The sequence below is a fragment of the Colletes gigas genome, unplaced genomic scaffold (assembly GCF_013123115.1).
Source record: "Colletes gigas isolate AHSC1104 unplaced genomic scaffold, ASM1312311v1 Colletes_gigas_Sc00016, whole genome shotgun sequence".
Taxonomy (NCBI): Eukaryota; Metazoa; Arthropoda; class Insecta; order Hymenoptera; family Colletidae; genus Colletes; species Colletes gigas.
The window spans coordinates 123,722-150,816 of NW_025106645.1; the positions used below are offsets into that span (position 1 = coordinate 123,722).

A 27,095-nucleotide genomic window follows, 5' to 3' on the forward strand; every position below is an offset into this window, starting at 1 on the left:
TTCGTCCTCGTCGACCGAATTCAACTGACTCAAGAGAAACAGCAGTGGCTCGAGCACGTGGCGATAGTGTTTTGTTTATACTGCTCGCGCATCGATGGGCCGTTGAAATGCCCGGACGAAGAAAGGACGTAGGTATAGCACAGTTCCCATAGGTTTTTAAAAGGCAATAATTAGAAATAAAGTTCTATTGAATGAATAGCAGTATATAGATGTCAATTTAATATATTTCATTTTGCAGAAATGAATTTAGAGGGGAATCAAAAAAAAAGGAAAGAAGAATATAGACGTTCTAATATATGCCATGTGATAATGTTACAAAGAAATAACAATTTTTTACATTTCCCTCCTGATGGAAGTGACCACCACCTTCCCGTGGTTTCCATTGAACGGTAGCGTGCACGTTATTGTTTTACCTATCGTTACAATTATTTTGTTATGTAAAGTTAAGTCAAATATATATCATTTGATTGTGTGTAACAATTTGATACGGTTATTAAAAAACATAGTGGGAAAAGTCAGTAGTAATCTATTTCTGTAGCGTGCACGGTACTGGCTAAGAGTGGTTTTTCATTTTAATTAACCCTTAATTAACCCTTTACGAGTAAGACTGCTTTGAACAACATTATTCTAAAATATTTGTGGAATACGTTTTTTATGTGGTTTAGGTAGGTATGCAAGGCATAAGATTTCGTTTAATTTTTCCTGTCTAGGAAAGATAGGAGAAAAATATATTTGATCTTAATCCTTCTTAAGATTTATATAAATCGCTTTAAAAATTTGTTACAAATGATGTGTATGTATCGAAATAATTATAAAACTAAAAACGTATAATCATTATTATATGGGAGCTGATCACGCTTAAAATATAATGAGACCTTAAAAAGAGAACATAAAACTTAAATGTTAAGTTTCATTGAAATTCATTCAGCCGTTTAGACGCATTCATGTTAATAGCATAGGAACAAAAAAAAATATCATTTTTTTCAATAGTCACAATATGATCAGGGGGTCCCAAAACGTGTATTTCCGCTAAAAAAAAATTTCGAAATTTTTTTTTCGTTATTGCAATTCACTTATTGTTAGTCGTTGAGGAACAAAAAAAATGTCTTTTTTTTCAATAGTCACAATATGATCAGGGGGTCCTAAAACGTGTATTTCCGCTAAAAAAAAATTTCAAAATTTTTTTTCATTATGATACTTTATAAATTTCCTTATACCTTACATATAGGTCGGAAAGTAAAAATGCTGGGGCAGTCGAGGCTTGGAATCGTATGCCACTTATCGCGAGGTCGTATTTCAGTTGTTTTGTCTTTTACAAGAGCAAGAAGGAAAGGCTCACACTAGCGTTCTTTATCGATTTCCCGAAGTTGTGCGCAAACGTCGAGCTCACGTACACGTGGCTCGTGCGGTAGTGTATGCCTGCTATCCCCACCATTCCGTTAGACGCTAAGGAAGTTCGTCGTCACTGTTGTCGATTTCGATGCACTCAATTATGCCCGATCTGGCCACACTGAGATCGGGCATAATTGAGTGCATCGAAATCGACAATATTGACGACGAACTTCCTTAGCGTCTAACGGAGTGGTGGGGATAGCAGGCATATACTACCGCACGAGCTACGTGTACGTGAGCTCGGCACTTCGCACAACTTCGGGAAATCGATAAAGAACGCTAGTATGAGTCTTTCCTTCTTGCTCTTGTAAAAGAGAAACAGCTAAAAGTCGACCTGGCAACAATCGGGATACGATTCTAAGTCTCGATTGCCTCTGCATTTTTACTTTCTGATCTATGTATGTAAGGTATAAGTACCATAACGAAAAAAAAATGTTCAAAATTTTTTTTAGCGGAAATACACGTTTTAAGTCCCCCGGATCACATTGCGACTATTTAAAAAAAAGAAATTTTGGTGTGCCTATGTATCATGTTATTAACATGATTGTGTCTAAACGGTTGAATGAATTTCACTGAAACTTTAGATTTAAGTTTTATGTTCTTATTTCAAGGTCTGATTAGATTTTAAGCCTAATCAGCTTCATAAGCATAAACAAAAATTTCTTTTTGTTTAATAATCACAATATGGGGTCTTAAAACGTGCATTTCCACTTAGAAAATTTACTTTTCTTTATGGTACTTTCCTTATACCGCCATACATACAGTTACTCATAAAATTGAGCGTACACCTATGTAGTTAATAAAAACTTGTGGGAAAATGAACATAAACAGACATATTTAAAAGTAAAAACGCATTATACATTTTACTTGTACATTTCAGCAGATAATGCGTGAAGAAATTTTTAAACAATATTGATTGTTCATCTATGTTTAACAAAAACTGTAAAAGTATGCTTATTTTATCGTCACAAAATTGAGCGTACAGTTTATTAGTAACTAGAAAACTAACTTTTGTAAAACTTCTCATGGTTTACAATTCATTCGATTGTATCTAATAACATAGTTCCGTTGCTATGATACGTTTGATTTTTATTTGTCATTGTTTATTAGCGAAAATTTGCACTATGGCTTCACAAAGCTCAGAAACTGATATTTCTGTGCGAAAATTAGTTGTCAAATTGTATTGTCAAGGTAAATCTCTAAGGCAAATTGGAAAAACAATAGGTAGAGCCCACTCTACTGTACAAAAAATTATTAACAATTACAAATACAATGGTACACTGCATAATCAGCCAGGACGCGGAAGGAAAAAAATTCTCACTGGAACTGACGAACGGTACATAATACGACAAATTAAAATTAATCCAAAAAGTAGTGTACCAAAATTAACAACAGATGTTTCATCGAGGATTAGAAAATCGATATCGACAGAAACTGTTCGTAGGGTGCTATGCGATAAAGGCTATCACGGTAGGGTAGCAAGGAAAAAGCCTTATATTTCTAAGGTGAATAGAATCAAGCGTTTGGAATTTGCAAAAAAATATGTAAGTTGTGATATAAATTTTTGAAAGAACGTAATATTTTCCGACAAAGTTAAAATTAATTTATTTAATTCGGATGGAAAAATAATAGTATAGAGACAACTGAATTCAGAGTTCAATCAAAAGAATACGGTTCCTACTGTAAAACACGGCGGAGGTTCAATAATGCTGTGGGGATGTATGGCAGCAAGTGGAGTTGGTAATAACGAATTTATTGAAACAACTATGGACAAACTAAAATATCTTGATATTTTGAAAACAAATTTGAAATCGTCAGCTCTAAAATTAAACATGCCAGCCATATATTATTTCCAACAGCACAATGATCCTAAACATACATCGTATATTGTTAAAGAGTGACTGCTATATAACGTGCCAAAATTATTACACACTTCACCACAATCGCCGGATATTAATCCCATTGAGAATTTGTGGCGAGAATTAAAATTACAATTAAATAAATTCTAGTTATAGTAATAAAACAGATGCTAAACGCAAAATAGTAGAAATATGGAATAGTATTCCGTGTTCGACTACAGAAACGTTAGTCGAGTCTATCCCAAAACGTTTGAGAGCAGTTATAGATGCAAAAGGATTTGCAACAAAATATTAAAATAAAATCTGTTAGTTATTTTTGTTTAATTTGATCTGCTGTATGCTCAATTTTGTGACACTAAAACAAGAACAGTTTTGTTGCTTTTGCTAAATAGAAATGAATAATTAATTTTATTTAAGACTTTTTCCACTAATTGTCCGTCAAAATATATGAACAAAATAAATATTATATTTTTACTTTTAAATATGTCCGTTTATGTTCATTTTCCCACCAGTTTTTATTAACTACATAGATGTACGCTCAATTTTGTGAGTAACTGTAGGTTGAAATGTAAAAATGCTGGGGCAATCCAGACTTGGAATCGTATGTCGATTGTTGCGAGGTCGACTTTCAGCTGTTACAAGAGCAAGAAGGAACGGCTTTCATTCGCCTTCTTTCTCGATTTCCCGAAATTGCATGAAGTGCCGAGCTCATGTACACGTGACTCTTACGGCAGCATATGGCTGCTGTCCTTCGCCACTCTGTTAGATGCTAAGGAAGTTCATAGTTTCTAGTTTCGACGTCGATGCACACAATTATGCGAAATCTGGCCACACTGGCACCCAATGCCGGATCTACTTACATTGAGTCTGGGTTAGGTGACTCTGGCGTCATTGGGATTGGGAGTCACTAATCTTTGTATGCAGGGATAAGATATCGTTTTCGTAAAATATTAATAACCCGATATATTTATCTTCTACGTAGTTTATCAATAAATTTGGGATCAATATGAGTGAGAGAATACTGTGTGTGTGAGTGGGCGAGGCATGGGATATTTGCCGCGGGTTCTACTTAGGGCCGCAGGTTGGCCAGTTGACCGCAGGTGAGTCCGGTCAGCATGGGCCCGCGGCCGTCGGCTTAATCCCATGTTACGAGGCTCGGGGCCGTGGGCGTTAGTGACCAGGCGCTTGCGGTTGAGTGGGAATATGGTGGGGGGAGTGCCTCCCACCGGGAGGGGCCTGAAAAGGGGGATGTGATGTCTCACTATAGTTCCTGGTCCCCCGCCAGGCGCTTGAGAATGGTCACTCTGGGGTTTATCCGGTACTACTACGGTAATTTTCAAGTAAATTTCAAGGAAAATGGTGAAAGTGTAAAAGAGTTTCATAGTGATGGCGGTAAAGAATATAAAAATAAAAGCGTCAGTGATTTTTTGAGTAGTAAAGGTATAAAACACACTGTAAATATCTCTTACACGCCACAGCAGAATGGGGTCGCGGAACGTGATAATAGAATTATAGTTGGAGCGGCGCGATACATGATTTATTCGAAACTAGACTTGCCATTATTATTTTTGTGGTCAGAAGCTATGAATACTGCAACTTATGTAATTAATCGAACTGGTTTAACTAAGCAGCTGAGTAAGACTCCTTATGAGTTGTGGTATGATAAAACAGCAAATGTTGACAATTTTAAAGTTTTCGGAACAGAATGCTTCGCGAATGAAAAGCGGAAAAAACTTGATCAAAAGACGGTTAAAGGATTTTTAGTAGGATATGTTGGAAATTGCAAAGGGTATCGAGTTTATGTACCTAGTGTGAGAGATGTAATTATGAGTCGTGATGTATTGTTTAAGACAGAAAAATTAATTTTACATGAAATTAATTTACCGGTTGAAAGTAAAGTAGTTAAAAATTGCGATTGGTCTGATAATATCGAGATAGAAGGGGAAGCGAAAAACGATGATGAGAAAAATGATAAAAATGAAACTGCAATTTTCAGGAGGGGTTAATGAGAATTCTAGGAAGTTTAGAGATAGGAGTAAAATTAAACGGACGGGAGTTTTACGGTATTTGAATGTGTCATTTTACAAGGACTATACCTTCCAGTTGTAGTGAGGCTATGAATTCAAATGATAAAAACAAATGGATAGCAGCTATGAAAGACGAAATTCAATCGTTAAATGATAATGAAACGTGGACAATTGTTGAAAAGCCGGAAGGGCAGAAAATTCTTAATATTCGTTGGGTTTATGCAACAAAGTTAAATTCAGACGGTTATGAGCGGTATAAGGCAAGATTAGTTGTAAAGGGTTATACTCAAATTGAAGGGATTGATTATAAGGAAACGTTTAATCCAGTGGTTAGTTTCGATACGATACGAACGTTACTGAGTATTGCAGCTCGCGACGGATTACATCTTGCACAATTTGACATTAAGACAGCGTTTTTATACGGATCTTTGCAAGAAAATATCTATATAAAGCAACCGGAAGGGTTTAGCGATGGGACGCCACGAGTCTGTAAATTATTGAAGAGTTTATACGGGTTAAAACAAGCTTCGAGGTGCTGGTCAAAACGCTTTACTGATTTTGTTGAAAAATTTTTTGGTTCAAAAAAAGGACAGCGGATCCTTGTTTGTTTATAATAAATACAAATGATAAACAGATGTTTTTAGTGATTTACGTAGACGATGGTCTTTTAGCTGCTGTTGCAGCGTAACAGTAAATTCATAAAGCCAGCGGATATAGAGTCACACTTTTCATAAACAATCAAGGCTTTTGTTTATAACCTAGTGCCCCTAAGGCGGCTATTTAATTAATAAATTCACTTAAAATCTGCATGGCCCTCCAAATCCAGTCGCTCTATGACTTTACTACCTTAAGCCATAATTAAAATATGATCAGGGGGTCTTAAAATGTGTATTTCCGAAAAATAAATTTTACAACATTTTTTTTTCATTATGGGTACTTTGCTTATGTGCGCCTACATAGGTCCGAAAGTAAAAATGCCTGGGCAGTCGAGAATCTCGGCTCGAGAATCCAAATCGTATGGCGTTGATGGGAGGTCGAATTTCGGTTGTTAAGAGTGAGAAGGCAAATGTGAGCCTTTCTCTCTCGACTCCCACGAGACGGTCCGAAATTACTTCGGGCAGCTTCGGAGAATCGAGAAAGAGGGCATGCGTCAGTTTGCCTTTGTCGACTTTCCGAAACTCCACGAGCTCATGTACGCGTGATCTGACATGTTGAGTTTCGCACCTGCTAGAGCTTTCGAAAATCCAAGTGAGGCACACTGGCAACTTGTAAAACGAATTATAAGATATTTGAAGGGCATATTTACTGATGTGTTTACTAAGGCTTTAGCGAAGCCAAGATTTTTGAATTTAAGATGCAAGTTAGGACTTATAAGTAGAAGTCAGATTAATAATAAAATCGTTTAGATGCTTTTCTCGGAGAATACAGAGTTTTAGGGAGAGTGTTGAAGTAATAAAAGAAAATCTATATTCTCCGTATTGAATGTGTGTGGACGGCACGCGAGCGCGGAGAGTGAGGCGAGAGGACGATCGTCTTTTATCTACGATCGGTTGCTGTTTGACTAACTGGCGAGAAGACCGGCCACGTTTACTCTAGTTGTACGGGCACATGTTCATTTATTACTATTAAACCACGTTTATTGATATAACTTTAACAATTGGTCTTATAAATAATTAAACATTACAAATTTAAGTCTTAAGAAAATTTCTACAAAAAACTATAGTGATTAGCAACCGAACTTTATTTTCAGTCTCTATAAAACGCACTGCTAAAAATAATTGGTGACCTACAACCTTAAACAATTCAGATAAATGAACCAAGTATCAGTGTTTTTTTTATAATTGATACAATAATATTTGCCTTAAGTTTCTAACTTACATAGCATGTTTAAGTTGTCACGATATTGAGATATCTTAATGATAAAATCATTGGAATTTTCTCCAATTATTCTGAGTAGTGTAATTTCAATATTTTGAGCAATCATATAAAATCAAAAAAAAGAAAACGTTGGGCATAAGAACATTAATCGGTTAAACAAGTTATTGACATATCTTGTCTTCGAATCATAAATTTTGACATAACGTAATTAATAATAGATAACGTTAAGAAGCAGAGGAGTTAATACTGTTAGGAATTACTATTTCGTCGAATACAGTTTACACATTAAATTCAATTCCAATTGCTAAAACAGAGAAAAATAATAAATTTTCATTGAATTTGCTATGTAAGTCGCAATAAACGTAATTTACTCATTGTTATTAATACTTTTGTACTGAAATACACTTTTTCGACATTCCCAATTATTTACATATTAGTCTACTATAAATTTATTACTTATAGCCGAATAAAGGGGTCAAATGTGCCCTTAAACCAAATTTGACATACAATGGATCCATCGATAGAGCATCAGAAAAAAACATTCTGTGCCAAATTTCAATCCTCTATCTTGTTCGGAAGGGTAGTTATTGGGAAAATTCGGATTAGCAAATTTGTGCCTATTTCTCCTATTTAATCGAGTACGAAAATTATGAAAAAAAGATCGAAATTGGGGATGAATTGCTAAAGTAAATAATTAGCGTTGCTTTCTCATGCGAAAAACGCCGAAAAAATCGGTTTTTGATTTTTGCTACTACGACGCACCCTGCCAAAAAATCTGAAAAAATTCATGGACGTAACTAATGACAATATGCATTTACAGTAATTATATAAATCTAGTGTCTCGAAAGCTTCAATACGAAATCGGTATTTTTCTGCGTCTTTTTGCATTTTTAATTTTTCACACTTAGGATTTGGAATCGTAAAATCGGAAAAAATTCTCAAACACGTATCTCAATAACCACAATGCACTAGATTTTTTTCAGAATTTTCGTACTCGATTAAATAGGAGAAATAGGCACAAATTTGCTAATCCGAATTTTCCCAATAACTACCCTTCCGAACAAGATAGAGGATTGAAATTTGGCACAGAATGTTTTTTCTGATGCTCTATCGATGGATCCATTGTATGTCAAATTTGGCTTATTCGGCTATACCCTTTGTTTTAATAAATCCGAATCATGTGTTTGCAGTATTGCAATTACAGAAACTATGTATATACTCTCCTTTTCATTTTTCAAAACAAATTAATTTTTGAAAATCATTTTGTCATTATTTTTTTGGAAAGTAGTTGAAATGTGTTATAATACTGTTCTGGGTTAGAAGTACAAATCTGAAGAGAAACAAGATACTTGTGGTACAAACATTGTCGATGTTTATACCAATTGTTTTATTAATCATTGCTCTTAAGACCAACATTTCTTTTTTATTTCAAAAACTACTGAAAGCAAAACAAATTTTGTTATCTTATGGCATCGAATAAATTCATGGTTAAAAAAAAAAAAAATTTATTTCATACACTTGTGCACTCGTTGTTCTTCAAGATAAAAATGATATTCATGCTTAAAAATATAGTATTGCACTGAATTACGCTCGATCAGCGTTTATGAGTATTCATTGCTGTGTTAAGATAATATTTTTCAATTACTATAATCACAAGGTTTAATCTGCTGATAAACAATCCGAATAAATAAAGTATTCATCATTATCGCTTGACTAAACTTTCTAAAGAAAACTTCTAAAACGCAACTCTAAAAGACAACGTCTTAGCAACTTTCCTCCACGCACATATACTGCAATTTTATCGATTTAGGATTTAATTTTTTACGATTGCTGATACATACTTCTAAATATATCTAGTCAATAATCTAATTAAAGCCTACGAATCTAGAGTGCTGGTTCATAAGTGATATGTTGAGTAAAATGTATTATCTATGGGCGACAATAAATATAACGCTGTAGCAACAATTTAATAAGGTGGAACTGCGTGTGCCGGCAATCCTCTCTCAAATAAAATTAATTGATACTTTTTTAACTAATTTATAGAAACATCGTTGAAGAAAAACGTTTCTTTCGTGATTGCGTTTAAGTTAGAAGTCTATAAGTATCAGTATTGTATGGTCCCGACTTCAAATAAGGTTCAAAGAAAATTTTCTCTTTAACAGATTGAAAATTCGACAATTTACGTCTATTGTTTTAAGAGCAAACAGAAGGTGGAATTTAACCCTCTATTGCATAATTTTATTTTATTATTTGAAAAAGAAATTACTACTTTGTTGTTTATACGTCCATTAATGTTCGAGATAAACAATATGATCGAAAACGTCATACGCTAATCTTGTAAAATGTCCTCGATGAATTTTACAAGCACTGTATTTATCGTGTTCCTAATTAAACACATTATGCAATAGAAGATTCATTACCTTTCTGAATTGTAACGCCAGCACAGGCTTGTTTCACTACCAAGTTCACAAATACAACTCTTGGAAGTAGGAACGAGCAACGTTTTTGAGTTACTGGAGCAACAACACTATTTTTAACACGTAATAGAAAAGAGAATCGTTATATAAGAACTTGTGCGATCAACAAAGCACTTTCGACTCGTTTCTACTTCTTTTAAGTGATGCGCAGAACTCGATCCGTAACGTTATCCTTTTAAATTAGATGCCAACAATTTGATATAAAAGAATTCACTAACCATGATAGGACGTAAATTTCTTATCTGATTAAGTTTGCCAACAGCAGTTTTGTGTACTTTACTAATAAACTTGCTTAAATATTTAGTAATATATTTTAAGTTTCAATAAGAATGAGACACCTCGATAATCGCTTCATAAAAGTTACTTTACATTCTTATTACCTAGGAATAGTTGTCCGTCTTGAGGAACCAGTATTTTGTCAGCTTTGGCTTGCCATCGCGATTTCTTATCCCACGACAAGAATAAAATTCTAGCAAAATTTTCCGTAAATATAATAGCGACTCCTGTAATTAAGGCGACACTGATACATCCATACGATTCCGTAGAAACAAATGTTTTACTTCATTCGCAAGTGTTAGAAAGTCTGACACAGTTTTTTAAAAGTTCATCGCTTTATAAAAGCTCAAAGACGATTGAAAGTTGACTAGTGGCAATAATCTCTTAGATTTATACTAAACAAAGCTCAAGCTTCTACTTTTTTCAATTTCAAGTCTTCAGCTGAGAATTTAGAGTCCGTACACCGCGTTTATATTTCTCGTTAGATGGATAATGCCTCTTGATTAGCTGAGTCTAGCATCTAAAGTTTTTGTGAGCTAGTAAATTGGTAAAAAGTAAACATATTTAATGTGTGTTCGCTTAATGACTGTTTTTTTCAGAGTAGAAACAGTTCATTATCACTCAATTCAGGTTTCTCTACCTATTCTCTTACGATATATGTTTTAATTTTTTAAGTAGCAAAAGCGTATGCAGCAACTGTAAATATAAAAATTTCTACGATACTGTCCTTGGCAAACTTTTTCAAACAAATCGCTTAGAATTAGTAACTCTAGAAACATGCACAGCTTCTTCTAGCCTAATGAACAAAAAAAAAAAAAGAAAAAAAAAACATTTACACACTATGAATAACATTCCACGTCTTCTATCTCAGATATGCAAATGCATTTTCAGTAAGCAAAGTTTCTAGGGTTTTAATATTCTTGTTATGTCTTGACGTATCATTATGGATGACGATTTTCAGCCTCTTAACATCCATTAAAATTGACACGTTTCGTGGCTGTAGCCCTATTAAAATAGTTTTACAAACATATATGTGCATTTTGCAACTTTCTTCGCTCAAGAATGAGTCGCAAAATGGCTTATATTAAACTTGAAGTTAGATGGAGCGTAATCTTGGAGTATAAGTCCTACATGAAATTTCAGTAATGTAACTCAACTATTCAATCTCTCCGTACGTCTTTCACCTTTCCCTCTAAGATCTTTCTGCTACAACAGTGACCTTCGTTTATGCTTAACACATTGACTGTTCGAACCTGGAATTATGAATACGATTCAAATGTCCGAAAAACGGTGAGATTTTCATAACAATAAATATTCTGCTATTTTCTTCTAAGTACTATGCATTAATTTCCTTGTAATGTAGCTATATATTTTGGTTTTACAAAATCTTTCAAATTACCAGTACAGATGGTATTTGTTCTGTATTCGACAGAGTCCTACCCGCATATGGATTAGTGAACAGTCAACGTATTAAAACACATATATTAAATCTTCTAAAATGTCCACATTCTAGCGTACAAAACGATTAATCCTCAATGTCTGTGCGCTTTAAATACTCAACCTTCCTTGCAAACCGCGATTCATCATTCCATTTAACTAGGATATGTCACTTTGTACGTAGTCACACTTCCATGGGAAAAATGTAATTTCTGTTTATTAAACTTGCAAATTGAAATATTTGCACTTGTCCAAGACACTTCACTTGCAATTTATGTTCAATACCTTTTAGTGGAAATCGATTTTTTCGAACTTCTCGAGATGTATTCTGAGACATTTCTTGTCATGAGTGTATTGAGTAAAAACATCAGCGCAGTTCATAAGTGATTCATTAAAATATAGATTAAAAACGTCTTTCTGATGGCGACTCTATGTTCTTAGTCACTTATTCGTAAGATCCTTATAAGAAAACTGTATGAGTATGGGGCAATTTAAACGTTGCGAGACTAGCTGTTAACAACGGCAATGCAGTCAATAATGCTGGCACAATTAAGGGCGCGCCGACTAAAGTTTTATAAGTTGTAGTTCCTATTAAACCAGATATTCTTATAACAGCCGCCACGAAACCAAAACCAGTACACCTGCAGAAAACAATAAAACTTATATTTTCCATTCTTTCAAGAATCGTTTTATTTAACACGTTCCGTGCCGTTCAAGCCATTCAATATTTTTATTGAGAAACTAAAACTTTTAAAAAAAATTATGAAGTCATTAACATTTCAATAACTAATGTCCATCTTTGTTGAACAACCAGTAAGTACTGTTTTCAAACGATTTAAGTGAGAAATTTTTTTAAAAATACAATGTAATTCTATGTTGAAAGTAAAATGTTATTCGTAAAAATTTTCTGAACGAAACGAAACCACACGACTTGGACGAAAAGTAACTAAAAATCCGTCCGGTATGGAACGTATTAATGAAATAATATATACAGGGTGTTCGGCCAACACTGGCAAAAATTTTAATGGTAGATTCTAGAGGCGAAATAAGACGAAAATTCTAGAGGCAAAATAAGACGAAAATCAAGAATAATAATTTGTTGATGGAGGTTTCGTTAAAAAGTTATTAACGTTTAAAGTTCCGCCCGTACTGAATTTATTTCTAGAAAGTGGGTAGGATTTTGGGGGGTAGGTCTATTCATAAAAAATTATTGCAATTGGCCCTCGCAACTGAAAATAATTTTTCCAAAAGGATTTGTAATGCCGAAAAATTTAGGCACTCTTGTCGATTTCTCTTAAAAATTCGTTTTTGGTTTTTAGTCATTTTATTTAACGCCCTATAGAAAAGCTGTCTAATACTTTTTTGTAGGTACCCATGAGCCCTACTTCAGAAAAAAGTTTCATTTAAATATATTCATTATTATAGGAGTTATGGCTGTTTAAAAATTGGACCATTTTTATGGTGTTTTTCTAACTTTACGGGGCCAAGGAACAACTTTTCGTATATTTTTGGAATTTCTACATATTCTGCATCAAAATACGCGTTATTTGCATTTTGAAACTTTAAAATCCCCTAATCCGTTCAGAAGTTACGACATTTTAAAGATACCCATGAAATTTCAGGGAAGCATTTCTGGCCTCACATTAGATTTTCGGTAAGGAATTTTTTTCTCGAAAATGCGTAGGATTTCGGGGTATGTCTATTCACCACAAATGCTTGTAATTGACCTCTGTAACTAAATATAATTTTTTTAGTACGATTTGAAATTTCTTAATTTCGTCTAAAAATTTCAGAACCTACTCGAATTTTTTTCTCGGAAGTGGGTAGGATTTCAGGGGTATGTGTATTCACCAAAAATGATTGTAATTGAGCCCCGCAACCAAAAATAATTTTTTAATTTAATTTTTTAATAACTTTGTAATGAAGTCTCAGTCAAAAAATTAATATTCTTGATTTTCGTCTTATTTTGGCCTCTAGAATCTCCCATTAAAATTCTTCCCAGGGGTGGCCGAACACTGTATATGTATAACCACTTACCTCAAATGAGTAGGGAAGCTCTCGACTGTAACCAATGTAAGTGACGTCCAAGCAATAGCAAAAATTGCTATAAAGCCACCTTCAAATCCAAGGACTGCCGAACTATTTGTGCCCACTAAAATTAAACATACCGCAGCTACCGAAGAGAAAAATAATGAAATACCAATCATTTTTGGCCGCTGAAGAACAGTAAGTGCTAGTCCTGCCAAAGTAGCAGCAGGCACAAAGGCCAATTGAGCAACGAGATGACCATGTAGAGCTTCTTCTATATAAATATTATAATCCAAATCGAGTGTTGGGCACGGTCCACTTAAACTTAATTCCGTATTATTTTCCAATATACATCCCGTAAAAACTTGCGCAGACAGATCCGTATCTACAAATCTATAAATAATAGATCGCAATGCATTTCGAACTTAAGAAAGAATATTATCAAAAATTTATATTTTTAATACATACTTCGAATATACAATGATACTATCTGTAAAGTGAGTTTTACTGGACTTTATGCTACTGAATTCTACAGACTGGAAAGTACAATTGTCGAAATCTACGTGGCTAAATACCATCTTTGTAAATCTGAAACATAAAGGCTCTTGTATAAACTGATGAAATATTACCCTAAATATTAGATTATGTGATAAATCTGTTCGAGTCAATGGCGGTACTTCAATAATATAATTTAATTATTATAAATATTTACCATATAACTAGACGATTAATAGCGAAAGATACTGTTCATTTGGGTAAAATTTCATCATACTGTTTAGTGAATAAGTTAAAAGCAATCATATAAAAGAAATGGCACTCATATTTTGGAAAAAACTTATTTCTTCATCACAATAACGTATAAGTTCACCGTTTACGATACCTTTCAATATTGTGCAATTACTATTTTTAGGTTTTCTTTTACATTAAAAAAATCTTGAAAATATTTGTTGTGCTATAGTCATACTCCGCAGTGTATATCATTTATTAAGTAAATTCTATATAAAATTCGTAATATTGAATAGTCTTATAAACGCGAACGGACACTTATTAGATAACCAAATACACTGCTAGACAAAATTATAAGCTCACCTCATTTCTTTACGCTTTTTTTTATTTATGATTAAAACTATTCATTCTCCGTTTGCACGATTACATAAAAAAAAATATGAAAAATAATACTACTTACTTGCAGTTTAAAAAGATCGAATCTCTGTACTGGCGATTCTCTAAAGAGCCACTGAATATCCTTCCTTTAAACTCTTCCCCAGAAATTGTTACAGTGTGATTTTTGTATTCTGTAGCACGTAGAAGCTTGAGATATTCGGGACACCATACCATAAGGCCGTATAGTCTAAAAAAAAGAGTAAAGTTTTATAATATTAAAAAAAAATTAAATAAAGATTTAACAAAAATACATACCCGAATGATACGGTCGTCCAAATAATTATCAGCACTACCGTTACACGTAAATGCGGTGATATAAATAGCTCCAGAAAAGAATTCCAAAACTAGTAATTCAGTAAAGATTGAATATTAATTTTCAGGTTTATTAAGGTTTATGTATGTGGTACATAAGCTCTTACCATTTCAATAGAATAAATTATGTCGGCCAAAACGCTAGTGTGGTTAGTAGGAGATGGAGGTGCCAAACCACGAGGCCTTTTCGTTGGAAGCTCCAATTCAGAAAGTTGATACTGTGCACCTGTGGCACCTTTTCGTGCATTATTTTTCTTGTATATTTTCTATAGATACACATTCATTTTAATACAAAAGAGCAACTGTTTTAAATACAAATACAGATATACGAAATATAATCAATATTGGTAAATCGAAGTTTAAAGGAAATACAAAATTTTCTTATCACAGTTTAGATTTGTGAAAACTTACTAAGTAGTTTTGACTAATAAGGATGTTTAAAAAACTGAAGGTATAGTTTTTAATGTTGAGGATTTCGAATGTGAACCGTGTTCTTGTAGAGAAGGATATTCGTTACAATTAAAATTTTTTCTTCTTCATGTTCTTAAGAGACCGTTCTATTGTGACGGATTGAAAAAATCGAATTTTTATTTTTTGCGTTTTCATAAAGTTTGATGCGTTAAAAACATGTTCCCAAAAGAATTTTGCAAAACTGGGCAAATTGACAGTGTTACGAGCCTTGACACGAAGCGTATTCCTACCGCACACAGAGATTTGACCGGAGTTAAAACAATAATGAAAGCTTCAACAGGTTACTTTGGCACTTCGTGCAGAAGCACTTATATTGTGGATCAGAAACTATCGAAATATCGGCCTACTTGGCTGGCAAGCCGTCTCGATAACAAATTCTATTCTGTCCTAAAAATATAATAATAACTAAAATTGTTGCTAACAACCGCGATAACATCTGCAAAAGACGCGCAGCGATAGGAAACCAACTGGTGTCGAAAGAGGTTCGAACAGCTCGTAGAACTGTATAATCGACTCTACACGAGTTCTACGAAAAGGAGGAAGGAGAATTATGTGGTCCTGGAGTAGCTGATTAGCTCTAAGTACAATAAAAACTTATTATATACACCTAGACAGTATCTAGTACTTGAAACTTCAAACGTGTTTTTCTCGAAACCATTTTTTCAGAACTGCCAACAATAATAACATTATAACGGATAGATCAATTCACTTCAGGTTTGGTATATATATTCACTAGATGTGCTCCTCTCGTCCTTACCAAAATTATTATTTATTAATTAACAGATATCTCTTCAAAATAGCAGTATTTTTTTCCTATTTAACATTTTTAAACCGTTTTGCTACCTACGATAGCCACACTCATACAGATTCAAAATCTTGTTTGTTTTCTATTTTCAGATTACTAGAACAGCTGGAATCGTGGCTGTCAGTTGTTTTGTAGTGCTATAAAAAACGAACTACAACCTCCTACACATACACTCCCCTTGCTCACAAAAATTTTAAAGTGATCGTAAGATAATGACAAACAAACCCTTTAAGTTACAAAATGATATGTTGTATAGTTTTTTTTACAAAAAATTCCCAAATATCGACTTAATTTCAGGTAGTCACAGTGGACTGGCCTCTTAAGTTTAAAGTCATTTCAAAGGCACAAAAGTATTAATAACAACTGATTAAAACTACGTACTATGATTAATGGTTTTGATTATCTTGATTTCATGAAGGCTTTTAACATGAAGAGGTTCAAGTTATAAAAGTCTAATTGTACCTGATAAACCATCATTGCTTCCACATCTCTGCCTGCTTCTACCAGATATCTAGGACTTTCTGGTATAAAAATAAGTCCAATAGTAGAGCACAATGCAGGTAAACAACAAAGCAGCAAAAAGCGGTGCCAAGCACTGAAATGTTCCTTATTTTCAAGAACAACCATTTCTCCAGTCGTGGGAACTACTACCCACGCTAAAAGAGCTGCATATACACCTCCTAGCGCTCCTGCTGCTACAAGTAAACCAACCCATGGACCTCTGCTAAGTCTTGGACAACATTCTGCGAGATATGCAAATGCTAGTGGTAAAGATCCTCCTACTCTGTAATGAAATCAATTACATAATTTACTTTATATAAAACTGAACTACAATAAATGAAAGAAAAAGAGGAATTTCTTACCCAATTGCAGAACAAAATCTTGCAGTCATAAATGTGCCATAAGTTGGCATAAAAGTAGCAACGGAACTAAATAAGGCATGAACAGACATTGCAGATAATAAAGATCTACGCCTTCCAAGTCTGTCTCCCAGACCACCCCAGAATAATCCACCCAAAGCAAGACCCATCAGTGTAATATTGCCTATAATACAATCATATGAAGAATGCTTGCTTAGCAGCAAATACACGACGAAAGGGAACATTCAATTGGCCAAAAAGTAATCTCGAAATTTTCTGTAAGAAACAGCAGTCATTTTTTTTACCGTAGAAAACTTCTCTTATTTATTATATATTAGGTTCTATTAAAAGAAGCAAAAAATTTCATCTACTTTAAAAATTCGACATTATTTATTAGCCAACTTAATATTATGATTAACTAACTAAGCCATCCTTTCTCATTGTCCTCGATGCACAATTCAACTTCTGCACTTGGCAAAATGTACGGTACAACAAAAAATTCAACAGTATCTGCTGCAAGACTTAAGCCTGTGCACAAAGCAGCCAATATTTGGAAATAACCAACACCAGCCTGGAACAGAAAAATATAATAGATTGTATTAGATATACGCATAATGAAACATCTATTTAACACTTTACTTTATGATAAAATAAATATCAAAATATTGTTGCGACGGTTTGAAGATGCATCGTTGCGGCAATGTGAAGGCTATTCCGCAACGATGTGAAGCTGCCACTTCGAACGAGCGAAAGCAAGGACCCGTGCCTTCCGGTTGCTAGAGGAATCGGCAACGATTTAAAGAATAGAATCGCGAGAGACCTCGGGGTAAACAGACGTTCCATAAGATCTCTGTATTAATAAAGTTCCTTGTTCATTAGTTGTGTTGTATTGAGTTCAGTGAAAAAAACCCTCACAAGCGCAACAATATTTTTAAAAAGTAAAGTGCAAGATTATCAACATTTATATTACTCCTACGTTACTATTTATTCTTGATTATTCTTTATTAACCCCTTTAATCAGTTCGTACATGTACGTTTGTTGAAATCAAACCACTGCGAATAATACAAAAATTTTGCTGTCCTTTGTCTAAGAAACCACTAAAAAATTGACCTAAAATTCGCTGATAGCGAAGACAAAAGAATAATAATCATCTAATGGACCTGCTTAATAGCATCTTCATGAAATTGTGCCAAAAGTGTTGCATCTGCTGTGGAGTCAATAAGATCGTGCTCGGCGGAATCGGTTGAAGCCGCATTCACACCCGCGTTATTCGCATTTGCTGGTTGCGTCGTCATCTCCTCTGTGTAAAGTCCTCCTTTATTACTGGCTGTACGTTCTCCAGTTCCGGATGTTGTACCACCGCCGGAAGATGGGAGACCAGTCCCGCTGCCAACAAGCCACTGGCTTTCCTCCTCCGACGAGGGCATCACTGCCACGAACCATCTGAAATAATCATCAGAGATTAACTAGAGCTATCCTCGAACATACTTGTTCAGATATTGAACTAATAATTCAAGTAACAAGAACAAGAGTAATTGTAAGATTAGAACGAAGGACTAAATAGTTAGTTAGGTTTAACTCTGATTGCACATATTTTTACTAAAACCCTTTATGTTACTAGCCACATTAAAATACAATTTTTCTTTCAATTAAGAAATGTTATAAAATTTGAATGATTTATATATTTGTTACCATTTTTCTCTCAATCTTAATAGCTTAAAGTATCTATTTTGCATTAAAAATCAATTAAAACATAAAAGAAAATGTTAAAAGTACTTGTTTTTGGCATTGCTTGAAAATAAAAATTTCATATTTAACAGCCTCCTTTACGTTGTAACAATGTAGTCTAAGATATGTCTGAAATATTTTGCACCTCTCAGATATTTTCATATAAATTAAAAATACTAACTTACCTTGCTTAAAAAACGCTTATTTTTACAAGGTTATGTCTGAAAATGCACAAGTACGGATTCATGAAAACAAAAGGCTATAGAAAAAGAGAATCAATGGATATTAATTAGTTGCATCGTTGATAGATGGAGATACTATGCAAAGTCAAACGAAACCTATTTTCGAGAAATAAGGGTAGCTGAAATTACTCATCAAAAGTCGTATATTAAACTAATTTATTATGACCCAAACTTAGTAAATAATAAAAAATATAAAATGACAATATGGTATATGAATATAAATCAGTATTAAATTTTTTCTTCGTTAAAACGATTGTCATTATTTTGAGACATTATTTAGACACTCTGTCTAGTAATTTTTCAAAATAATTTTAATTTAGAGCTATCCATTCTGCTTATAATCATTCTCACAATTGTACAGCACTGGTTGGACGACAGTTTTTTATTCTAGTTTTATCGGAGACAAATTAGGTAATCGTCACCAACAAATATTATCTTTCCAGTAGCACAGACGTCTGATGTCAAATTTCGTTGAGCATAGAAAAAATATACATAAACAAAGTGTTACAACGTGCAACGTCGAAGAAAACATAAAGTAGAACAATCTAAAAAATGGCAGATCGTAAAACAAAATGGTACATGTACCATTGATGAAGAAAGATTTATATCAAATTGACAGTATTTAATATTCTTATAAAGAGATGCGAACAGACTTATTACACAACTTGATAAGTAGATCATTCTAGGGTTAAAAGATGGCTCACATAATGGCGTTTATCGCGCCATCTTCCGTTAACAGCGATGTTACCGCAGATTGCATCGAGGTGTGTATTTTTCGTCGGCACTTGTCATCGGTTACAACTTTAAAAATGTGTCATCGGATTCACACACACGCTGGCAACTAATTTATCGATTCGCGTTCATATATACGATCGACCGCGACGTTCACAAACGCGCGTGATTCTTTATTTAAATATACACAACTACACGTGCTATCCTTGTGTCAACGTCACCAGTAGCATTATTAACTACAACAAGAGTTTACATTTTCGCGACCCTTTGTCCCCATCATATTTTCATTCGACGTCGCTTTTTTTATTCCTTGTTTCGGCAAAATAACATTTTATATCGACATTTCATCACTTTATACAATGAAATTCTTATGAAATAATCTGATATGGTTTAAAAATCCTATTTAATAATAGATCCGTGGTTTTTCTGCCAAACTGTGAGAACTTATCTAGAACTCAAAAGAAGAAAAAAATATTATACATATAATATTTATAGATAAAAGCTTTGAAAACAAATATTGTACAAATAGTTTATCTGACCTGTGCCCATAGTCACATATTTGTTATCATCTGTCAAAAATTGTAAACTATATCCTATACCGTACTATTTTAAAAATTTCATTCAAAAATAATATCCTACTTAGATGCCAGTTTCACATCAATAAACAGTTGAATTTATTAATCTTTGAATTTCCACGGTATTTTACTAAATTTTATTAAGTGTGTTTTTAATTCTTTGTATAATTTTTCCCCAAACGTCAAAATTGAGTGACGTTATGTTGTTTTAAAATCTAAAACAAAGCGTTTATTCGCAAACTATTTCTTTTTCTTTCTAACCTTTAAATTAAGTTCTCGCAGCTTGATGGAAAAACTACGGGACACCTTGTATATTTATACAGGGTATTTGACTACTAATGATAATCCTTTTAAAGATGACTATAGGTCAAAATAAGACGTAAATCGATAATAACGAAATTGTGTTTGAGGTATTTTTACTTTCCAATCTACACAGAATGTATTGCAATCAAGAAATATTTTGAAAATTAGAAAGAAAATTATTTTGATGGAAACACATATTTAAAAATTTTCGAACACACATTTTGACCATTAAAAGAATATAAATTTATTGAATGTGAATATTTGTGTCTTTTAATACTATACGACTAAATGTATTTCAATGAAACTTGATATTTAAAGTGTACGTTCTCGTCTCAAGATCGAATTATATTGTGAGCAAACTCGGTTTCTAATTTGTGTAACGTCGCAGTACCTTAAAGTGTTTAATATCCAGCAATCCACTACCCGTAGCAACAGTATAAATGAAAGTGGGCGGACAAGTTATATTAACACTTTTTCTTATCTCTTTTCTTACGTCTTTAGCTTAGGCAACTGGAACTGTGCTTCCAAAAAAAAGAACAACGATTCGAGCATTTATTATTATAAACTGATTCGAATAAAATAATTTTAATTTTTTTCTTTACGTGAAAGTCTCATAGCAAGGGCTAATTGTCCTGCTCTACATTAATCTACGTCTTGTTCCCTGTTTTAAACATATGTCGATTTCAAATATAGTATATTTCAAGGTATAGTAAGTTGTTAAATTCGCTTTTTCATCAGCAACAATTCTGCAAAGTCCAATATATACGGATTAGAGATGGCGTGCAAAATCACTAACAGTGATTTATCACAGTGGTCACAAATCACGATCACGCTCGTGATTAAACTCCATTCTCAAGACCGTGATCCGAAAGATGGCGTTTTAGTAGCGGTTCACGTTAACTGTGATCGTTAGTGTTCCGCTAACTCCCCTCAGTGGAAATTAAAAGAATTATTATAATGCGTCAAATTTAAATTGTAAAGTAATGTAGTCTAAATAATGGAAAAGGCTGCTTAGTTGCATATTTTGTACATTTCAAATGTCAAATTATTTCAGTTGATTATTTAAATAAATGATAAGTTTGTTGCCACAAAAAAGAAGTATTGCTTAGGTGTAAAACACTCGCTTTAAAAATTAGAAAAAGTATAAAATCATCAGTAATGAAAATTCTTATGTTCATTTATACGAAAACATACATATTATACATTTATATACGTTTTTATACATTAATATGACATTTTGTATATATTTATATTATAAAGAAATTAGTTAGAATTAAAAATTACAAACAGGTTTGTTTTGCGTATACATTACTTTGTTGAAAAATTTCACGAACATTTATGAAACGAATGTTGAAACAATGAGAAATAAAACTTATACTTATATCTATTTATCACTTTTAATTTTTCCTTTTCTTTGTCCTAATAAGAAAATTATTTTAACATTGCTTTTAGACCATATTATAATATAATACATGTACAGTCTAAGGACATAATTCATGAGCAGTGAAAAGAACGCTTCCCGTCAATCAAAAGCGATCACGAAGAATCACGAATCACTGTGAAAAATCACCATGATTGGGAATGAACGTGATCGAATCACGAGTGATTCAAAAGTAGCAGTTCACGCCATCTCTAATACGGATCATTTAAAGCGCTCAAGATGACCATGATTTTTTATAAAAAAACAAACTGGCGTTTAAAGCTTGTTACATTACGATTTGTAATCGATTAAAAACTGATTAACTTTTTATTCGAAATATTTTATCGTCGGATACAAAGAACGCTCTGTATATTCGTGATTTGGAAACATGATTTAAAATGTTTAACTTGTTCTTTGTCTTTTTTAATAAAGAAAAACGTTAATGAAATTTCGGCTGTTAATAATTTAGGAATTTTTATCGCAATTTCGTCTTATTTTTACCTGTAGAACCATTCCCAAAAAAGATTACCATTAGTAGATAAACACCCTGTATGTATCGTTAACTATAGCATATTTATTTTTAGTTGATTCTAGGAATCGAGACTGCTAAAACGTTTATTACGAATGTAGGTACATATAATTGTGCTACAAGTTTCGGTCGTTGAAACTTCCTCTAGCATAAATTATTATTTTCGTTGGAACAAAACAGTAAATCGTTAGTAAAGAGAAAAAAGTAGTTACAACCACTAACATCTGTTAGCTCGCGTAGATAATCAATCGATGAAATAGTTTCGTTAATAAAATTACTTGATAATTGTTTAAGAGAAATAATTATCGCAATCGTTCTTTCTCGAAATTGTAAATGACACGGTAAATGTAGTAGGAAGTTAACGACGCGGGGATTAAGAGATATTGGAGAAAAATAAATATTTGTCAACTTTCATGATAAAACGTCACGTTACGCGATGTATGTGCATTACACGAGAACGAACAAAATATTAGAATTGTTCAAAAACTCCAATATTTCTCAAATTGCAAAGTATAAAAATTTATCTTTACAGTACACAATGATGTATATTTGCATTAATTTAGTTATACAAGAATAATTTTATATGTATCACAAACACATATATCGATCCGCGCACGAACAGTGGTTCATATTTATTGATTTTTTGCATATTGTTCACACATAATAAATTTTGTTAAATTATACACGCTAGGATTAATAACGTTATTTCGATCTTCTTACCAACAATAAAAGCTGATGTTCTTATTTGCTTGCGTCCTTTTTGATACACCAGCGTCCGCATGCTCCTAGCATGGCGTGTTTTACAAGCAGTCAATTATAATCGAATTTTGCAAGTTTCAATACCTTGTAACGATCACTTGGCGTCAATTATCAGTCGTATTCTAAGGCTTAGGAAAGTACGATACGAGCCACACGTGGTAGCATCGCGACGCATTAAAGTGCACTACCTAACGAATTTAAACCACACGATGACGCATATCGGCGAATTTCGATCATAAAGTTTCCCTTGGTCCCTGACTCGCGAACACCCCACGGTTGATGTTTGTATCAAAGCTTCGTGCGCGATGACGATCGCCTCGAGGTGTATAGTATAATACTAGCACGATAACGGTATTTAATAGGTAATTATCACTAATTAAGAAGCCAACGCTGCCACACACCGTATCACGATTTCAATGGATAACATCGCGTTTAAAATAACCTGCCGTCTAACACACTTAACAAAAGAAACGCGACATTTAACAAATAGCAAACCGAAAGGGCTTACCTGGTTAATAGAAGATTTCCGCGAAACGTAACACCTACTGAATGTTTCTTCTTTTAAAACGTTTTTCTCGACAGTTCGAAATGTAGTAGGCGTGTCGTTAACGATGATCAACACATTTAGTCCGAGGCATTCATCGATCATTAGCTCGTCGATGATACACACACTGATGTTACGAGAAAAGTTTCGAGTAGTTTGATAGTTCAACGGAAAGTCGATACTACCGTACTATCGTATCGATAGCACCATGTTTCGAAAGTAGCCTTAGTAACAGCTGTTATCGAAGACATGTTCTTCGATATTATTTCATTTCACACCATGACGATATATTCGAGGGCTCGTTTGACAGGGAACAATCATTGGAGTAGCATTGTTGCTTGGACACTGTTGGTATTTCATTCAGTCACGACTGGTCGATGAACTAAATAGAAAGGAAAATGCTTCAACGTTCAAATAACCATAATTCAATTATGATTTTTCGCAACAATTCGATCAACGTAACATTGTTTCGTTCGAGGGTGATACGTCTGTTCAATGTACTGATAAAAGCCGTGAAACGAATCTCGTGTTCGAGTCTAAATTTTAATGCGAAGCACTATAATTTGCGATTGATTATCGAACGTGTACACTTTCACGATATAGTTTCTGTTAATACAACAATCACATTGCACTTCGCAAGTTTTTGCACGCGGCGTGTCTTGGAAATCAATGAAGGGATGCCAAGGCTCGGATACGAGAACTCTCGAATTTCTAGCAGTGCACTATTTTGTTTTGCAACATCTTTCTCACTAGTCTCTTTATTCGGTGGTTTGTACCGCGACGGAATGATATTGTAACGTTCGTGCCTCGTTTTCAGGTGATCTTTGGATACCCGTGTAAAACGAGAAATTCTGTAACATTTTTATACTACGAGGCAAACAACACTGCGCGGTGTATCGATTGAAGGAACTACGAGCCGTTAGAATCACCTTCTCCCTACATAGCTAGTCCCACTGCACCTCCCCTCAACTCGTTCGTCGGCAACTCGACCAGAGATGCCAGATTCAGTACCGGGTGCACTACTCACACATGTCAGATCACGCGTACATGAGCTCGTAGAATTTCGGAAAATCGACAAAGGCAAACTGATGTATGCTCTCTTTCTCGATTCTCCGAAGCTGCCCGAAGTAATTTCGGACCGCTTCGTGGGAATCGAGAGAGAGAGGCTCATATTTGCCTTCTCGCTCTTAAACAACTGGAATCCGACCTCCCGTCAATGGCATTCTCAATTGCCCAGGCATTTTTACTTTCCGACCTATGTATGTAGGGGCACATAAGCAAAGTACCCATAATGAAAAAAACTTTTGTAAAATTTATTTTACGGAAATACACGTTTTAAGACCCCCTGATCATATTTTAATTATTGAAAAAAAGAAATTGTTTCTATTATTCCTATGTATGAGCGTGCATATAAATGGCTGAATGAATTTAAATGAAACTTTACATTTAAGTTTTATGTTCTCATTTCAAAGTCCGGTTAGACTTTGACTATAATCAGCCCGTGGATAATAATGATTATATCATATAAATCTTAGGAAGAATTAAATTTTATGTAAAAAAAATTAAATAAACTTTTTCTCTATCTTCTCTAGAAACGAAAAAATTAAATGAAATCTTATACATTACATGCTTACTTAAATCGTATTGAAAACGAATACGACAAATGTTTTAGAATGATGTGCAAAATGGTCTCACTCGCAAAGGGTTAATTGAGAAATAAATGTTTAGTAATTGTAAACAGGTAAGCAGCTTAATCGGCTGCGATTTTCGCTAAGAAAAATTGAAAACTCAGTTCTAACAAGGAAAAGTTGGAATGGTACTCGGTTTTGGGTTAGGTTTTACTTTGAAGTATTATTAAAGTTATTACTGGTCCTTATCTTTAGAAATAGAACTACGTTCACCAGCAACCAGCGTGACATGAGTGATGAAGTGTTTGCCTGCAAATTCAAGCTTCTTTTTCTCTGCAGGTTCGAACCCTGGTAGAACAAATCTTTTTTTTATTTTTTCAATCATATTTTAATCGTACACTAAATGTGACATTAAAATTTTTGTCTGACCTTTGAATATTTTTTTTTTAAAGTTGAATTTAACCAATTACATTTAACATATGTTATTTTCAATGTACGAAGTACATGAATCTGGATGGTACTTTTCGTAAAAACAGTGAAAACATAACAATTTCAAGCACCACCTACATCTACTGAAAGTTCTGTTTTCACAGAAATTACAAAATTTTGTATTTAACTCTGATGGAAAGGCCGCTTCATTTACCTTATACTTCAAGTAAAATAGGATATAACTGGGTAAAACAGTTTTATGACATTACCTGCTAACTCATGTTACTGTTCTAAAATGAAACGCTATGTTTTGTAATTTTAAAAATATTCGACTATGTCCCTTTAAAATTTTAAATCCAACCCATACTTTGTATTAAACTGACAAATGGGCTCACTTTTCCTTTGTTTTTGAACGGTTTGATGGCGGGGATCTCGCGACTCTCTTTTTTCATTACATCAGTTTAAACATTTCAATGTTGCACAATGTCATAATTAAATAACAGTTTTTTACATTTCCCTTCTGATGGAAGAGACCACCACCTTGCCGTGGTTTCCATTGAGCGGTATCGTGCATGTTATTAATTTTGATGGATCGATACAATTATTTTTGTATGCAAAGTTAAGTCAAATCAAATATAATATTTAGTTCGTCATAACGAATTAATACGGTTATCTCAAACCATATCGAGGAAAATCATTATTAATTAATTTCTGCAACTATTAATTCTACTGTTTTGTTTATGTTATAAAAATAAGAACTCTTCTTATCGAAAACTGCCACAGCGTGCACGATACTGGCAAAGAGTGGACTCTCATTTTAATTTATTAATTTTCAATCTTAAAGTATTTTGATTTTGAAAAATCGTATTAATAATATACATATGTACGCTCATACATATGAATAATAAAAAAAAATTTCTTTTTTTTCAATAATTAAAATATGATCAGGGTGTCTTAAAACGTGTATTTCCGTAAAATAAATTTTACAAAATTTTTTTTACATTATGAGTATTTTGCTTATGTGCGCCTACACAGGTCGGAAAGTAAAAATGCTTGGGCAGTCGAGAATCTCGGCTCGAGATTCCAAATCGTATGCCGTTGACGGGAGGTCGGATTTCAGTTGTTTAAGAGCGAGAAGGCAAATATGAGACTTTCTCTCTCGACTCCCATGAGACGGTTCGAAATTACTTCGGGCAGCTTCGGAGAATCGAGAAAGAGG

General features: G+C 33.6%; 1 protein-coding gene across 5 annotated transcripts; it reads right to left on the reverse strand.

The window, feature by feature from the left end:
- Window positions 1-9,905: 9,905 nt before the first annotated feature.
- Window positions 9,906-24,733, reverse strand: LOC122400144 (synaptic vesicle glycoprotein 2B-like). Of its 5 annotated transcripts, none has more exons than XM_043401426.1 (12): window positions 24,570-24,733; window positions 23,784-24,201; window positions 18,148-18,430; window positions 17,410-17,557; window positions 16,990-17,170; window positions 16,589-16,910; window positions 14,958-15,116; window positions 14,794-14,882; window positions 14,561-14,725; window positions 13,843-13,962; window positions 13,384-13,767; window positions 9,906-11,987 (listed from the first exon to the last, which is right to left on the reverse strand). In XM_043401426.1, exons 3-12 carry the CDS (start codon window positions 18,412-18,414, stop codon window positions 11,807-11,809), a joined length of 2,016 nt encoding a protein of 671 aa, XP_043257361.1. In that variant the 5' UTR covers window positions 18,415-18,430; window positions 23,784-24,201; window positions 24,570-24,733; the 3' UTR covers window positions 9,906-11,806. The 5 variants fall into 5 exon arrangements, with proteins under 5 accessions (XP_043257361.1, XP_043257365.1, XP_043257360.1 ...); XM_043401430.1 differs by lacking the exons at window positions 23,784-24,201; window positions 24,570-24,733 and adding exons at window positions 18,901-18,936; window positions 19,309-19,362; XM_043401425.1 differs by having other exon boundaries at window positions 23,784-24,733.
- Window positions 24,734-27,095: the final 2,362 nt, after the last annotated feature.